The following is an 18781-nucleotide window of genomic DNA, read 5'->3' on the forward strand; positions in this document are numbered from 1 at the left end:
TCCAGCAAAATTTCATGATCAAGTACATCAAAAGCTGCACTCAGATCTAACAATACTGTTCCAACAATCTTTTTATTTTCAATATCTTTTATCCAATCCCGTTATCTGGGCCAAAGCTGTTGTTGTAGAATGTTCCTTCCTATATGCATGCTGATAAACAGAAATTAAATCATTTATACTGAAATACATGCTAATTTGTTCATAAACAATTCTTTCCATAATCTTACTCAGAATGGGTAAAATACTAATAGGTCTACTATTTTTTCCCGACAGTGGTTCCCTATTGTTCTTTATAAGTGGGATAATTTTGGCAACTTTCCAACTAGTAGGATAAATGCCTTTCTCTAAACTTAAATTTATTATATAACTTATAGGCATAGCAATCACATCAGCAACTAATTTTAATAATTTAGCATCAAGGTTATCAGCACCTGATGGTTTCTCTTTCATTACTTTCAATAAATTCTCAACTGTAGTAGTACTTACTCTTTTAAAAGTCAAATTTACATGATTTATCCCCCATTATTTTATTACATATTATTCTATTATTTAAATTACTTTTTTGTTTCAAATTCATACCTTGTCTTAAAGTTAAAACTTTATCCTTGAAATAAGAACTTAAATGATTTGCAATATCACTGGGTTTAGTCAGAAAGAATCCGTCAACTTCAACAAAAGATGGCACTATTTCAGCTTTTCTCCCCATTATTGTATTCAACATACTCCAAATTTTATTACTATCAGATTTTGCCTCTTTAATCTTATTCTCATAATAACTTATTTTTTTTGTTCGGTTTAATTTAGTAACATAATTTCTTAATTTTCTGTACATATTCCACTGAATACTGTTGCCTGATGCGATTGCTTCAGCCTTTAATTCATTTCTCAACTTTATGTGCTCCTTAAGTTCTAGATCTACCCAAGGAGCAGCAATGGTTCTCACAGTTATTCGTTTCAATGGCGCATATATATCCATGATTGGCATTAATAAACTAATAAAAGCCTCTAAGGCTCTATCAGGATCATCCTCAACTAATATCTTCGACCAATCAACATTTCTAACTTCTTCACAATATTCATTCTCATTAAAGTGTTTGAATATCCTTTTGACAATAATTTTCTGCCCTGATTTGGGAACCTTCGTTTTCCTATTAATTGAAACTAAATTGTGATCACTAAAACCTACCGGCATAGAAACTGCTTTTGAACATAAGTCTGCGGCATTTGTAAAAATTAGATCAATACATTTAGCTATTTTTGTGCCATCAGATCTATAAGAAACTCTAGTTGATTTTTTAACAACTTGTGATAAGTTACAGATATCTGTTATTGAAAGCAACTTATTTTTTAACAAACAATTATTCAAATGCCAATCAATATTCAGGTCTCCTAAAAAATATATTTCATATTTTGTGTCACAAACTTTATCTAACATAGCACAAATCTGATCTAAATAAACTATAGGTACATTAGGTGGTCGATAACAAACACCAATTAGGACAGGCCGAAGATGTGGTAACTGTATTTGTAACCACAATGCTTCTACACCAACAAAACTAAAGTCCTTTCTAATTTTTACAGGTATATGACTTTGAACGTAAATTGCAACCCCACCACCATATGCATTTCTATCATGTCTATACAGATTGTACCTATTTATATGCAATAATGAATTGTCCATATTTGTATCTAAATGTGTTTCTGATATTGCCAGAATATGCAACTTATTATTTGTTAGAGTTTCCGAAATATCCTGAATCTTATTCCTCAGACTACAGACATTTAAATGTGCTATTCGTAACCCTTTATTGTTTAATCTATCTTTTACCATAACAGTTCTGTCTGATTGAACATCTATCAATAGTAGAGCTATACAACAAACATAAATAACTAACAATATAGCAAACCGACAAATCAACATAGAAACACACATACAACCAAACATACAAGCAGACATACACACGCAAACACACACACACACACACACACACACACACACACACACACACACACACCCTCACTCATGCACACCCCACATGTCAACATTTGTCAGCAAAACCAATTGGCAGCCACGCCATCTCCAGACATAAACAAATTATTTTCACATTATTCTGCGGTAACGGATTCATAAGCAAACTTATGATCATATGGGTATTGTGGAGAATTCCGTTCTACAGTCTCAAAATTCTTCCTGCAACCTCTTATCGAGCCTCATTCATCTCGTTTGTCCAGATCAGGCTCAATGACCGTCTTTAAATATGTCTCTGCAGCTAAATGGTTGGAAAACTTTTTCGTATGTCCTCTGAATGTTAGAATCAAGGTGGCAGGGTGAATTATGCCATGCTTAACTCCCGCACTCCATAGTTTCTTCCTCACGTCCTGAAAACTTGCCCGTATTTTAGCCATCTCCATCGAAATATCTGGAAAGAAGCGAAGTTTCATTCCGCGAACCTCTAGTACTCTTTCTTCTTTCGCAATCCGCACCATCTCATCTCTCACCACCAGCCTCTGCATTCTTACGATCATTACCCGTTGTCCAGGTTTACTCTTTGATCCAACACGATGCGCCACCTCCACCTCTGGCTCGAGCTGGAGCTTATCACTGAACAACTCTTTTAGCAGTAGAGACATATAACGTGTAGGATTTCCCTTCTCAACGTCAGAAGTCAGGCCCATGACACGAACATTATATTTACGACTGTGACTCTCCAAGCGCTCAGTTTTCTCCTTAAGTTCAACATTTTCTTTACGTAGACTTTCATTTACGCCCTCCAGTTTGGTTATATGGCTGTCGAAGCGACACAATGAAGTCTCTATTTCACCAATTTTTGTAGCACAACCAAGCACCTGCTCCTTAACAGCATTAAGCTGAGGTTGTAGTCTATTGATTGCCTCATCAAGTTCCTCTCGCATTATCCTGCGAATCAAAGATGTTAATTCTTCCGTATTAGCCTCTTTAGCTGTCATGTCTGTAGCGATCACCTGCTGAGCAAGGTCTACTTCTTCGTGCTTTGTTTGTGCTTTTCTCTTCTTTGAGGGCATAGCATACGACGAACCTCAGGCTTTAACAGATTTTCATACTAGATCAAAATATTCAAAGATATTTGTCATTACCACAGTTTTTAATGAATTCGTCGGAGACTGGCGTTATCCGGCATGCCTAGCCTTCGCGCATGCTCACAATACACTGTGTCTGCCTACAGAGAGGAGATAAAGAGGCTGATGGTGTGGTGTACGGAGAACAATCTGGCCCTGAACATCAAGAAAACAAAATAACTTATTATTGATTTCAGAAGGAACCAGAACGTACATACACCTTTGTATATCAATGAGGAGATGGTGGAGAGAGTGTCCAGTTTTAAATTTCTGGGCACACACATCTCAGAGGAACTCTCAAAGACGATTAATATCACGGCACTGGTTAAGGGAGCACAGAAGCGGTTATACTTCCTAAGAGTGCTCAGGAAGGTAAACCTGTCACAACAGCTCCTAGTATCATTCTACAGCAGCTCTATTGAGAGTATCCTTACACATGGTATGCTGGTATGGTATGGAAGCAGCTCTTCAGCTGATAAAAAGGCTTTGCAGAGAGTTATAAAGAGTGCTCAGAACAGCAGCATAAAACAACAGCTACTTGCCCTGGAAAACATATTTACCTCTCGTTGCCTGCAGAAAATACATAATATTTTGAAGGACTCATATCATCCTGCACATCACTTATTTGAACGGTTGCCATCTGGGAAACGTTACAGATCCATCAAGACCCATAATGCAAGATTCGTGAACAGTTTTTATCCCAAAGCTATAACAATACTGAACACTTAAAACTTAAAAAACATTCTTGATATGTAAGAAGAACCATTGATATGTAGCGATATTCATATAGCACTTTATTCACTTAGCACGGTGTAATTTATTATTATTTATTTATTATTATTGTCTTGTATTATTGTCTTTTTTCTTTTTTGTGTATTGTTATATTATTCTTTATAATAGTTTAATTTCTGTGGTTGGATACGTTGGAAAACATAATTTCGTTGGATGAAAGTTCAATGACAATAAACATTCTGAATCTGAATCTGTACCCCACTGCAAAGAAAATATCTAGAAGATATGTTATTTGTGCACACGAAGCATATAGTAACCTAATCCAAGAAAATAAGTCTTTTGAGAAGTCAAACTGTTTAAGAACATTAAAAAGCTATGTCCACTCTACTCTGTTGAATGCATTTCCAGCGTCAAGTGAGACTATTACTTCATGTTTATTTGGTAGAGTATTTGTGTATACTAAATTGCAAGGACTTTAGCCAGTATTTTAAAATCAACATTCAAAAGAGATATTGGTCTATAAGATTTACAAAGAGAATGATTCTTGTCATCTTCTGGAAGAAGGGAGTTTGCGGCTTGTGTGAGTGTCTGAGGAAGGGATCCATTAGCAAAAGACTCATTATAGACTTCTACAACTTCTTGTAGAATTCCATAGGGAAACTATCTGGTCCTGGAGCTTTACTACACTGCATTGCTGTAATTGCATCCATTACTTCTGTTTGTATTATAGGTTTACAAAGGTCAGCACTAATGTCATCATTTATCAAAGGTAAATTATTCATTCTTCATAAAAAAACTTTTAGGTAAAAGAGCTAAGATTGTTGAATCATTTGGATACTCTGAAGTAAATAATTATAATATATTCTGTTAGACTGTTGAACCTGAAAGACCAATAGTTTACTGGCTTTGTCTCCAAATTCATAGAATGTGTGTCTGGTTTTTAATAACCTTTTCTCTTTGCATGAGATTGATAGCAAATTATATTTAGTCTGAATTCGCAATCTCCCTTTATTTAAGTCAGGACTAGGAAATGTGGCATACTGTTTGCCCAACCTGCAGATTGCATCTAGAAGATCTTTACGCTTTATAGTTTCTTGTTTTTTTTTAACATAAGCAGAAATTATTTTGCCACGTAAATACACTTTTAATGCTTCCTATAATATAGACCTTGAGATATCAGGTAAATAATTTATTTGCAAGTAGAACTTAATCTCATCAGATAAGTAATACATTCTCCATCTGCCAAAAGCAGAGGGTTCAGCCTCTAAGGTTTAAAAAATGAATGCAAATTCAGGAAATTAATTGAATGCAAATTCAGAAAATATCTTGATACTATGATACATACTAGTTGAAATAAAAGACATTAGACTCTTATCTAACAACAACAACACAAATCTATGCAACTGTATGAATGATGCAAAAAAGAAAAAAAAAGGAAAACGCTTTAAAGGAGGGGAAGAAAAATCTCCAAGGGTCTAACAATCCAAACTGCACACAAAAATTCAGATTATTCACAACAGCCTTAGAAGGCTGTATAACTTTGGGTGAGGACACATGCAGAACACAGTTAAAATCCCCACCAATAATAAATGCATGGTCATCAAGAAGGGGAATGGTTATAAAAAAAATCATTTGGGGCATATGTGTTAACAAGAATTTCTTACAAAAAGGCAACTTATTTCTCTTGGAAACATTGTTCATACCTTTTACGTTCCAATCATAAAAATTAGATCAGATTTATTAAGCTTGGACATATTATCATAAAATAAAATGCTTGTATGCATACAAAGTAAAGTGTACCGGTGCACTTTTTCTCACCTGGCTGGGCACATATATCTATTCCAATAGCAGCTCATCCATATATTGTTTATAAATATGTGGTTTACAGATCAAGCCTGTCTGAATGTTGGAAATGTGTTTTGTGTTACATAAATGAATAAAATTATAAAAAAAACAATGGATTGTAGATACTTTTTAATTGTGCTGTTAAAAAACCTTCTGCATGCTAGGCTAATTTTTTCTCAATGGCTTCAAAAAGTGGTGAGAAGTGGGGACAGAACCAACTTTGTCAGGGACATATTTCTCCTGTTCCACCTACAAATTACACCTATGCATATAAATACATACACAGGCTTGTCATAGCAAACAAATATTTTATGCAGACAATACTCCTTCACTTCTGGCAACTTACAACACCACTTTTCCCATTTTATGAATGAGGAAAGAGTCTATACAATGCCTTTCCAAGTGTACATTTATTAAAAACTGCAGAGTATAAATTACAACACTTTGTACATAATCTGTACACAGACATGTCAAATGGCAATTAGTGTTGCATTTTTAATTTAAAAATAAGCCATTCCTTCTAATGGAATGTAGTGCTGGATGCTAGTTTTAAAAATTTCAAGAACATACACTACCAGTCAAAAGTTTGGACACACCTCCACATTAAAGAGAATGGGGAAGTGTGTCCAAACTTTTGCCTGGTAGTGTATGTGGTACTGTAATTAACAAGACATCTCATTAATCTTTTTCAAAAGAAATTTGTTTTTATTTTTCATTTTTAATGAGGTGCTCTTACAGCAAGTTTTTTTTATTTAGATGACAATGATATAAGTGTTATCTAAAAACCATACAAAAGAAGAAAAAATAATACATCCAAATAACATTAAACAAAAACGTCTGTCGTATTTTCTCATTTTAATAAACCATTGATGCCCTAAAAAGCCCTTTCAGATGGATACTGCACCACACAGAAGAGGTTCAATTGTTGATAATGGCAATGAAGTGAGGATATTTTGAAGTTGTGATTCTTTTTTAGCAATTGTCATGGTCGGAGGAGAACAGAGCAATCAGACCTGCAGTGTCAGTGTTCTCCAGCATATCTTTCGTAGGCTTTGGCTTCTTAAACAGAGATGGAAGGTTTCGGATGTGCACTTCCTTCTTAAACTGCTGTCCAAGGGGTTTCTATCAGCACACACACAAACACAAATGGAGCATTTAATTAAATATTGTCAATCAATTAAACATTTGAATCAAATGAAATTGCATACAGTTAAAGACATTACTACATTATAGCAGAGAATGTGTGTACACATTTCACAGCTACAAGTGACAATCATCAGGGTGCAAGCACAAATGTTCCATGGGGATGATAGGGAAGTGATGCACCTGAAATGTATCCTTTCTAATATTAAGTGGTTTTTATAGCCTGTTTCAGTTTGCATTGATAGTTTGTGTTTGATAAAACAGATTGCAGCAATACAACACCATTGTCAAAAAGAACAACTGACTTCCAAAAGAAATCATTCCCTCTTACGGTTTGACTTAAAAGTAAAAAACAAACAAACAAAAAAACACTAAAAAAGACTTTTTGTTAAGATAATAATAATAATTCGTTACATTTATATAGCACTTTTCTAGACACTCAAAGCGCTTTACAATGTCAGGGGTATCTCCTCATCCACCACCAGTGTGCAGCATCCACCTGGATGATGCGACGGCAGCCATAGTGCGCCAGAACGCCCACCACACACCAGCTTACTGGTGGAGAGGAGACGAAGAGTGATAAAGCCAATCAGAATACGGGGATGATTCGGAGGCCATGATGGTCAGAGGCCAATGGGCAAATTTGGCCAGGATGCCGAGGTCATACCTCTACTCTTTTTGAAAGACATCCTGGGATTTTTAATGACCACAGAGAGTCAGGACCTCAGTTTAACATCTCATCCGAAGGACGGTGCTTTTTGCACACAGACCACAGGGTGAGCACCCCCTGCTGGCCTCACTAGCACCTTTTCCAGCAGCAACCTAGTTTTCCCAGGAGGTCTCCCATCCAGGTACTGACCAGGGTCAGCCCTGCTTAGCTTCAGTGGGCAACCAATCTTGGGCTACAGGGTGATATGTAAGACATGGTGTACGTGGACTCATGTTTAACATATAAATGAAGATCCAGAAACAGGTGAATAAAGGATGACAATCAATGTTTAATGTTCAGAAGTAATTATTTCAAGAAATGTAAAGCATTTTGGCCGTTTATGTGTGTCGTGTTCTATGAGAGCTGTGTGTGGAGGGAGGGGAGTGTTTTTCTGAATGTCTAAATGTGTTTCATCTATTTGTCCACATTGTTTTGAACTACTCTATAGCTGTGTGTTGCGATCAGGGCTGTTCCAAGCATTGTTGCGATGTGTTCATTGTCCAAACTCCAAAATTAGATTATTATTATTTTTTTTTTTAAATGACATTACTTTATTTGAAAAAGTTAACATGTATTTTATTGACAAAATATTTTAGTTGTGTATATTTTTTTCATTCGATCAAATAACATTTTAAGCTGTCATATGGTTGTGTTACAACGTGCCCCTCAGATGTTAGAATGTACCCCACCTACGGGGCATGTTGTCACGTTTCACTTCCTTTCTTTTGAGATAAATAACGAAAAACGTATAAACTGTAAATATGAAACAAAGTGATATATTTGTACTAGATAAGTGTGAAAATAATGTGGATAAAATTGTACTCTGAACCCCACGTGGATTTACATAAACCGCGAAATTCAAAAAGTGTTAGGTTGTGCCCCGCGCTCACCTACATTCTCGGTGCGTTCACACCATATCGGAATTCCCGTATTACGAGATTTCAACAAAATGCGTTCACGTCCTCGTAGAACTTATTACAACTTGTGAACTGGAAGTCTTCTAAGAGCTATGACTTGTTGTGTTTCCCTTTGTGTGCTCTCTGTCTCCCTCTCTCTCTCTCTCTCTCTGCTTGCTTGGCAGTTGCAGATTGGCCACAGGTGGTGCTCATCAGAAAGTGTGCTGCAAAGAGGCAAAGCACACAAAAGAGCAAAGAAGCAATGTGGAGGAGGTTCACTTCTCCCCAGCTCCAGACCTGTTGCCTCTTTCTCGTTATCTGTGGATTGTGGTGCACTCTACTCCAGTTATCTGCTGAATTGTAACTTTAGAGTGTAAATTGTAATCTGCTTGACCAGCAGTGTTATGTGGATACTGCACATGGTGTGTATAACTTCACTTTAACTTAATTAAAAAATTACTTAAGGTATTAAAAGGTTTTGTAATTTTCTTTTTGTTTGAATATTTATTCTAAGCTTAAGTCAGAAACCTGTAGGGAAAGGGTTCCATTTTATTTTGTATTTAACGTTTATCCCTGTTTTTGGTTAGTGAGGGAGTTGAGGAAAGCCTTTGTTGTTGATTTCTTTTCTTTTACCCAGGCAGGTTATAGAGTACTCCTCTCTTTAGTTAGCTGCTGTTTTGTTTGTTGTTTTGGCCAGGCCCTCTCCTGAAGACATTTGTTGCTTCCATGTTTCTGTGAATTACTAAATAAAATTGCTCTAAGTTAAATAGTTGTATTACATTTCTGGGGCAGAGGACTGGAGTGATTCCTCCATGTTTCAGTTTTCATTCTTCTTTTACGCATTAGTTTATTTGTTACTCCTGCCCCGACCCTAGACTAGGGATTGGGAACGTAACAAAACCAAGTCCTTTCTGAATGAATGGGGAAATCCTGAAAACTCAAAAACTGCTCACTGAACTCGCAATTAAATTACATATGTTTAATCAGCAACAAAAATCTTAAATTAACTGCCCCATGAATGTTGTTTCTTATGCTCAAAAAGCATTTAAAAATCTTATTTTTCAGGCTAGACCACCCAATGTGCATGCACAGTCGTAATGTGGTTATGACTGCGCTTGCGCATTGGATGGTCTAGCTTCTAACGGCCGCTGCAAGGATGCAATGACTTTACCAATCAGCGATTGGCTCTTTCATTTAGAGGGTAGAACTATTCCTCCATATTACACATTGCAGTTTCTCCCATTCATACGTATAGGAGTAAAATGTCTTTGTATTTCTATAGTCTTTGGTTTAAAATAATTAAAATAAAACGCTTACTAAAAAAATATTAAACATTTCGGAAACACTTTATTTTAAGGTGTCCATAATCCAGAGTAATTACCTAGTTAAGTACTTGGTACTAGCCATTGTACTTGCATGAAACAAAATGTATTTACCATGTAACTAAGTTATGGAACAGCCTGTACTTACAGTCTGTAATTATGTAGATGTAATATGCAGCTACTGTTACACATGCCTGTGTAATATTCTGTAATTGTAATGTAATTAGAAAGGTATTACATGTATTTAAGCTGCGTATTGGTGGGATAAATCAATCTAAGGTGCAGCTGGATAAGGTGTACAGTATAAATACACATGAAGTACACCTAAGTACAATCTTGATACACTTTAAGTATGTTATGTCTGTGACCTACATTTATAATTATGTTGTATAAAGTTTGTTCTACGATGAGCTTGGTTACATTTGATTACCCACTACTACTCACTCTGATCCTCCATTCGTAAATAAATTTTGCAATAAGGGACAAAACGTGACAAATTATTATTATTTTTTAAAATAAGTCGGGACACTAAAATTAGAGCTGAAATACGGGACTGTTCCAGGAAAAACAGGATGTCTGGTCACCCTACTTATAAATGATTTACAACTGAACATTATTATAAAGTGTTACCGCACTCTCTTAAAGGGAGGGCTCCTAATCTCAGCTTGTTACAGGGTTTGTACAGATACTGTAAAACGTCTTGGTTACATATGGTAACCCTCGTTCCCTAATGGAGGGAACGAAGACGTTGTGTCGAATGTACGACATTAGGGATCTCTTTTGGGAGCCCAAACACCTCTGATATCTTGAGAAAAGGCCAATGAAATTGGGTGTGCAGAATTTGCTGGCCACGCCCCAGACATCTGGGTATGAATAGGCCAATGTGGAATTAGAAGCATTTAGAGCTCACTCAGAGGCAGTCCGGAGTTGTGGCAGGAGGACACAACATCTCTGTTCCCTTTTCTGTCGTTCACTTCGACATTGTGTCGAATGTACAACACTAGGAGTCCCAAGGGAAGAAGCCAACAACTCACGGACTGCATCACGATTGTATGGAAATGCAAATATTAACAGGTTCATATGTTAGCTAAATGCATCTCACCTCTTCGTGACCTTCCAATGCCCAAGAGTTTTCAGCCGGCCTTTCCAACATTAGGCTGAGAATCTTGGAAACATTGGGACAGTGACTGTTCACCCCAGAGGGGAAAAGACACTACGGAGATCACACCCTACCCTAGAGGTAACGTGTGAATAACACCTAAGTACTCACAGAGGGAGTACCACAAAGAAAGGATTGTGAGGTGGGCTCTACGTCAGGAGAGACTACTATGCTCAGAACCTGGAGACAGGGCTGGTCTCAAGGGAAACACTGCATCTCTAGGGAATATAGGTGGGCATACACACATGGGGCCACCTTTGGGAGCCACTACATGTGGAGCACCAAACCAGTACAAGAATTCACAAGAGGTAACTTACCTTGTACTGGATTCTGATAGTAAGTTCCTCCACTGAACTTAGCTATGTGCAATGTGATAAAAAGTGATGGAAGAGGGTAGTTCAGGGTTCACTTCAAGGAAACTTACTGAACTGAGAAGCGTAATGGCCCTAGGAGGGCAAAGCGCTGTAGCAAGCTCTACACTGGGCCAGTCTCCTGAGTCTCAGAGTTTGCGATTAGGACTCTGGAAGATACTGGTGTTATTAGAAGAATCTGGTGAATGTGTTCGGTGTAGTCCAACCTGCAGCTCTGCAGATGTCTGTGAGAGAGGCCCCATTTGCTAGTGCTGCCGAGGTGGCGATTCCCTTGGTCATGCGAGCTCTCACTTCCAGTGGGCAGGGTAAGCCTCTGGCCTTACGTATCGCATTCACAATCCAGTGGGAGATTCTTTGTTTGGAGACAGCATTCCCCTTCTGCTGTCCTCGGATACAGACAAAGAGCTGGTCAGAACGTTCAAGTCCTGAGTGTGTTCCATGTAGATGCGCAGGGCACGGACTGGGCATAACATGGACCGGTTGGGGTCCCCTTCCTGGGAAGTGATAGCATGCAAGGTGACCAGCCGATCTCTGAAAGGAGTGGTGGGTACCTTGGGCACGTAACCAGGCTGGGTCTCAAGATAACGTGAGAATCTGCTGGCCCGAATTGTAGGCATGAGTTGTTAGCGGAGAGGGCTTGGAGGTCTCCCACTCTCTTAACTGAAGTGAGTGCAATCAGGAGGGATATTTTCATCAGGAAAGCACTGATGTCAACTGATTGAAGTGGCTCAAATGGATGCTGCTGGAAGTCCTTCCTCGGGGGGATGCCCCAGGGAGAATGTTGTTGGGCCAATAGGAGGCCCCTAGCAGGAGATATTCCCTCAGGGAGGACCCTGACTTTGCACAGGGTTTGTGCTATGAGGCTCACTGGGGGAAAGGCATACTTGTGTAGGCCCCTGGGCCAGCTGTGTGCCAGTGCATCTGTGCCAAGGGGGGCCTCTGATAGTCCGTACCACAACTGGCAGAGTTTGTGATGTGCGAACGAAGTGAACACTGCCTTGGTGGTTGATGTATGTGAAACCCCCCAGTATTTCACCTCCTAAGATGAGATGGGAGTAGTTCAAATTCCCATTGTTTTAACTTTCGTGTACTGGTTTCATTTTCTTTAGTAGAAATTATAGGGATACCTGTTCCTTTAAGAATGGTGGTTTGTACTAATGTTCGGTTGTATTTAAACTAGGGGAGAACGGGGTTTCTACAATCATGTTTTAAGGTCACTAAGTATTTATTGGACTATTTTTTGCTGAACCCACCTACTACAGAGGGGAGGTTAGGTGTCATTGATTCTTGTGAAGTGGAGGGAGGGGAAAAAAGGAACGATTGAGAGTAAGACAGGCGGATAAAGAGTTTGCTTTGCGTGCACCCCAGTTGTACGAGAGACACAAAATCAATATTAATCTGAACAGGATTGGTTTGTTTTTTTTCCAGGCGTTTAACCTGTAAAAGTGAAGCTGTAACTAGTTAACCCAGCAGATCGCTGCTTAAGGTTATTTGTTTTTCCTCTCGTCTATGATGATTGGGGAAAAGTGATGCGTCATCGGATAAGTTTCACCTATATACGAGCGAATTCTATGCGAGTTAGTTAAAACAACCAAACAAGCTTTTGATTGTGTGATTTATTAGTGACGTTCAGATTGTGAGGGCTGTGGACGTGGTCTATCAAAGTGAATAACGGTGATACGGAGGACTCAACGCCCAGGTAGCGCTCTGAGCCGCCGAGGGGTTCAGAGTTCCCCTGGCAACGGGGAGTTCGGTGAAGTCCCGCCGCGCTTAACAAAGACGATCTACACCCGCGATTCGAGTGCACTAGATCGGGAGAACTCCTTGGAATAAAGGCATCTCAGTTCCACTTTTGTTTGGCTCTTTGGAGTGAAGGGGCCAGTTATTTGGTTTACATGGCCACAACGATCACTAGCAGCAGTACAGGACTGCAACAGGGGGGTTGTGTGTATGAGTGGGCCCACGTAAGCTAGGTTAGTTATCTATCACATTGTGAGTGCACTAACTACTGTAAGGTCTGTTGTTTCTGTCTAGCGATCACGTTTAAATTGTCTAAGCAGCACAGAAAAGGGGTGCTGGCTAGCGGCAGCCGCTGATTGGTTTGGGGGGGAGACCAATTTAATTTGTTTGCTGTGACATTTGTAAAGTTTCATTGGTCAATTTATTTTATTTCTCTCAACTTAATTTTGCTAAATAAACCTTGCATTTTTTAATTACTTAAAGTGATTTCAGTAAATTTATTTCGGGTTAAGAAAAACATGTATCTAAAAACAGTAAAAGTTTGAACTGAAATACCTTATTGTGTTCAATTTGACAAATAAGGGTATTTTCTAGATAACCCCGTTATTTTCAAAGCAGTGAGTTAGGAGAGGTTCCTAAGTTTATTAAGTCGAGAGACTATCTAATTCGAACCTGAGTGCCCATCCTTAAGTGCTCAGGTAAAAGGAAGAGGGTGCTACATATGTTATCGTCACAGTCTGTCTGGACCAACACAGTCTTGCACTGAACCAAAGGTCGGAACCTTATCAGGGCCAAGAATACTGTCAACAACTCCAGGCAATTGAATTGCCAGGGCAGCCGAAGGCCTGTTTAGACCCCCGAGGCTGCATGCCCGTTGCACACGGCGTCCCAATCTGTCTTGGAAGCATCTGTTGTCACCAGAATGCATCTGAACGCTTATTCTAAGGGAACCCCTGCCCGTAGAAACTAATTGTCTTCCCAAGAACTGAAGGTTTCGCGACATACAGCTGTGACGTTCACCTTCGTAAAGACGAGAGGCAACAGGGAGAGCCCGAAGGGAAGGACCTTATACTGAAACGCTCGTCCCTCGAAGACAAACCGTAGGAATGGCCCGTGCCTTGGAAAAAACGAGACATGAAAGTATGCATCTTTCAGGTCTATTGCTACAAACCAACCTTGCTGCTTGACACACCTAGTAGTGTTTGAGGGTTAGCACTTTGAACGGGACCTTGAGCAGGGCCCGATTTAAAATTCTCAAATCCAAGATTGGTCTGAGTCCACCAACCTTTCTGGGTACAATGAAGTAGGGACTGTAGAACCATTTCTTCATTTCGGCTGAGGGGACCAGCCCTATGCGACTTCCGCCCGAAGGACCACAGTATTCTCGCCCTGAACTGTGGTGAAAAGAATGGTTGTTGAACTTGGGCGGCTGCTTGACAAATTGGATTTCGTAACCGAGGCGGATGGTTTTGAGAAGCCCACACTGCAGGAGGAAAACTTAATGGCCTAGTAACTTTCTAGCATGCCGCATTTTGACCAGGCTAAGCCACAGGTGGCGCTTCTGGGCCACCATGGTGTACATAGATCCTCCTAGAGCCCATGTCATGGCCTTCACCGCTCAAAGAGCATAGTCGGTCGTTGAACGCAGTTCCTGCAACAACTCTGAGTCAAGATCATCCTTGTGCAGATCTCATAATACCTTAGCCTGGCAGCCTGCGTGATGGCTAAGGTGTGCAGGGCGGACACAGCTAGTCTAGAAGCCTTGTATGCCTTTCTTGCGAGCACTATCAAACCTGTTCGAAAGCCTGATCAAGAGACATGAGGAACGAGCGATCTGCAGGGTTTCACCCGGTGGAACTAAACTTGTTTAGTTTGTTCACCTTCGACACACATCGCAGCGGCCTCATACCCGGAAGTAGAAGGACCGGAATGGGAAGCAGTCAAGGTGAGCCATGGCTTCTTCGAAAAGAACATGACTCGTTGAGCAGAGCGTACCCATAGTCATTTTCTTGCAAGCAGAACATAACCCATCAATGAATGCTGCTTCAGTGCTGAAAATAGCCCAATACTGAACACAACGATCGCACCCGAAAGTTATTTTTGAGGTAGGAACCGCAACCAGAAGGACACGGATGGATTGTGTGTTTGCAAATGCCTTTCCTTCTGTGTCAGCTCTTTTAGAGAAATTGCTCTTTCAGGAGGAAATTTGCACTTCAAGGATTGCAGTCGAAGCACCCAGGGGTATTCTCACAACACTTGGCTATGTTTGAGAGAGACTGCTGCCTCGTGCCGTAGATCTAACGACAAAGAGGTGATTGGTGCTGCTTCTCACAGAGACACACTGCATTTGACTCCGAAAAACAGAATGAGTGAGCAGATGCCACGCTGACCTATTCATACCCGGATGTCTGGGGCGTGGCCAGCTATGCAAATTCTGCACACCCAATTTCATTGGCCTTTTCTCAAGATATCAGAAGTGTTTGGGCTCCCAAGAGCGACCCCAAGTGTCATACATTCGACAAAACGTTGGAGTGAATGACAGAAAGGGAATAAAATTTCAGGACACTCCAGGACTTTTCAAGCACTGCTTTTTTGATTTTCAAGGAATTCAATCAGATATCTCACTTATCGAACAATGTTTTCTCTTTCAAATTCTAAAAAAAAGATAATTAGATAAATAAAAATATATTAATAAAACAAAATGGCAAAAATAAAGTGAAGCACAAGCAAAGTAATGAAGTGTACTACACTTTTACTATAGTAAAACCACGGTTCATTTTAAGGACTTTGCATTTGTGTATACTTTATTTTTTCTTTGTTTTTATAACTGTACTGTAGTAATTGATGTTTTCTACTGTTTAATAAAAAAAAGTGAAACTCTGATCTGAAATAAATTCTCCATATGTGCTCTGAAGTCGCAAACTAAATCATATGATTTGTGAACCCGCACCAAAGTCCGAATCTGAATCAAATGATTTGCGATCCATGCTCAAAAGTTCCAAACTAAATCAAAAGATTTGCGATCCACGCTCCGAAGTCCCGATCTGAATAATGATTGGCGAACCATCATTTTAGATCAGGACTTGGAACGTGAATCGCGAATCATGTTAAAAGCAAATCATTCTATTTGAATCATTTAATACGTGAAATGATTCACACCCGTTCCGATCTAAATCAAAAGATCTGAAGTCCCGATTTGAAGTCCGAATCTGAAACAAATAATTTGTGATTAGCGATTAGATTGGAGTGCTTTGAAACAGTGAATCATTTTGTGACGTAATGGTTCAACTGATTCTGAGTTTCAAAAAATTTTTTAATTTACTTTCATCTGGTTTTTGCTAGTAAATGCTTGAAATGTATGATCAAAGTCACAAGTTTGAGTCATTTATGCTGAATCTGATTGATTTGCTTCATTTCTTCCTCTTTTCGCGTCTTCAGTCGGTAACACTGTCAGTATTACTACTGGCTTAGCTTCTTAGTTTTATGACGTTAACTGAAATAAGAGGAAAAAGCAAAATGTTTTTTAATAATTGTGTGAATTTTGTGTGAAAAGTTATGTGCATACTGAAAAAGTTGAACACTTATTTCATGGATACATTGTCTTTCAATAATTCAAGCACTTTGGGAATATTGCTGTTTTCAATGGTTTTCCAGGCCTTTCATTTTAAAAAATTAAATTCAAGTACTGCAAGCACTTTAAAGGGGTCCTGTTATGCTCTTTTACAACGCATTTATTTTGTTTTGGGGGTGTACTTGAACATGCTGTCATGCTTGGTGGTCCGAAAAAATGCACAATTTTTCACATAATTTATATTATTACAATAGCTTTCTCCCTAGGCTGGCACAAACGGCTTGATTAGTTCCGAGTTCCACCTTCCCGAAAAACCAAATGTATTATGATTGGTAAGCAGTCCCACTGCGTTGCGATTGGCAAACCGTGTAGACTGCGTTCCGCCCTGCCATGCCCTTTCCCAAAGCAGTAAACTAAATTAAAGTGATTCTTACGTTTTAAATATGGATATTTTTCTTACAAAAACACATTAAATCGCTAAAGGAGGCTTTTACAGACCGCCCCGGAGCCATGTGAGGCACTTTTTTATTATGGATCGACTTGTTTTGGACTGATGGAGAGAAACACTCTTCTATGCTGTTCAGTTCTAAAGCTTGGGAGAGCCAGGATTATTTTTAATGTAACTCCGATTGCATTCGGCTGAAATAATTCATATACACCTAGGATGCATGAAGGGTGAGTAAATAAAATGCTACATTGTTGGTCCTATCATCAGCCTGCTAGATCGCAGATACATAGTATTATCATTATTGTGCTAATGTATGTATTATTTGCATGCCCGAAACCATAAGGCTAGTGAAGCTATCTACACTGTATGATGAATAAATGTCTTACCACACACTGCACGTCTACGGCGCGGCTCCGTTGCGTCCACGGATGATCACTAGTCAATGTTCGTGTTTACATTAGTCGCAACTCTGCGTGTTTCAATCCTCTATACCGCAAGTCTATGGCGCGGCTCCAGCTTGGATTCCGGAGCAGTTTGCGGACTCTTTAGTTAAAGCTGAGACGACCTGCGGCTCGCTGAAGCATCCCAGAAGCAGCAGTCCATAATACATAGCTAAAGTCAGGTGAATCCCCCACCCGCTAACGGATTGAATTTCCATAGGCGCGATACCGCGTTGTGACATCATTGCATGTGGAAAACAAACGCTGTAGTCCAAATGAGCCATTCGTTGTAGTTCTGGAAAAGGGACTTTTTAAAAACTAAATATCTCCCTTTGTAGTGGACTTTGAGATTTGTAACTTTGTAGATGTTTTTTTATGCCCAAACATACACACCACACACTGGCATAATAGGACCCCTTTAAGAACCTTGTATGAACCCTGTTGTTACCTGTATAAATGACACCTGTCCACAGAAGCAATCAATCAATCAGATTCTAAAGAAAAAATGAAGAAAAAAAAAAAAAAAAAAAAAAATGAGGATGATTTCATGGCAGCTGGGATTATAGTCACCAAGAAACAACTGGTAACACACTACGCCGTGAAGGACTACACAGTGCCCACAAGGTCCCGCAAGTTCTCCTCTAATGATTTAGAGGAGAACTGTGTGAAAGTGTTGTGGTTAGATGAGACCAAAATCGAGAACTTTGGCATCAACTCAACTTGCCATGTTTGGAGGAGGAGGAATGCCACCTATGACCCCAAGAACATCATCCAAACTGGCAAACATGGAGGTGGAAACATTATGCGTTGGGGGTGTTTTTATGCTAATGGGACAGGACAACTGCACCGATTCAAAGGGACGATGGACGGGGGCATGTACCATCAAATCTTGGGTGAAAATCTCCTTCCCTCAGGCAGGGTATTGGAAATGGGTCATAGATTGGTATTCCAGCATGACAATGACTCAACACACATGGCTAATGCTCAAGAAGAAGTACATTAGGGTTCTGGAGCAGCCTGAACCAGCCTGAAGCAGTCTCCAGACCTTATTCCCATAGAAAATCTGTGGAGGGAGCTGAAGGTTTGAGTTGCCAAGCGTTCAAATAACCTACCATTAAAATTGTAGACTGATCATTTTTTTGTCAGTGGGTAAATGTACAAAATCAGCAGGGGATTCACCCCCCTCCCCCTCTTGCTTGGTATTATTTTCTTGTATTTCAGTTTGCTAATAAATGTGTGGGCCAAACTGATAAAATCTATAGACATCAACATCTTTGTACTCTACTTACTTCTCACTTTGGTTGTAGAT

The 18781-nt window shown here is 39.4% G+C and overlaps 1 protein-coding gene across 1 annotated transcript in view; it reads right to left on the minus strand.

The window, feature by feature from the left end:
- Positions 1-6073: 6073 nt before the first annotated feature.
- The window catches only part of xpo5 (exportin 5), a 117386-nt gene continuing 104678 nt past the window's right edge, over positions 6074-18781 (minus strand). The window contains exon 33 of the mRNA XM_073835223.1: positions 6074-6795. Coding sequence (XP_073691324.1) covers positions 6646-6795 — 150 coding nt within the window. The 3' untranslated portion in view covers positions 6074-6645. The remainder of the gene's footprint in view (positions 6796-18781) is intronic.

This window comes from Garra rufa, chromosome 2, assembly GCF_049309525.1.
Source record: "Garra rufa chromosome 2, GarRuf1.0, whole genome shotgun sequence".
Lineage (NCBI taxonomy): Eukaryota > Metazoa > Chordata > Actinopteri > Cypriniformes > Cyprinidae > Garra > Garra rufa.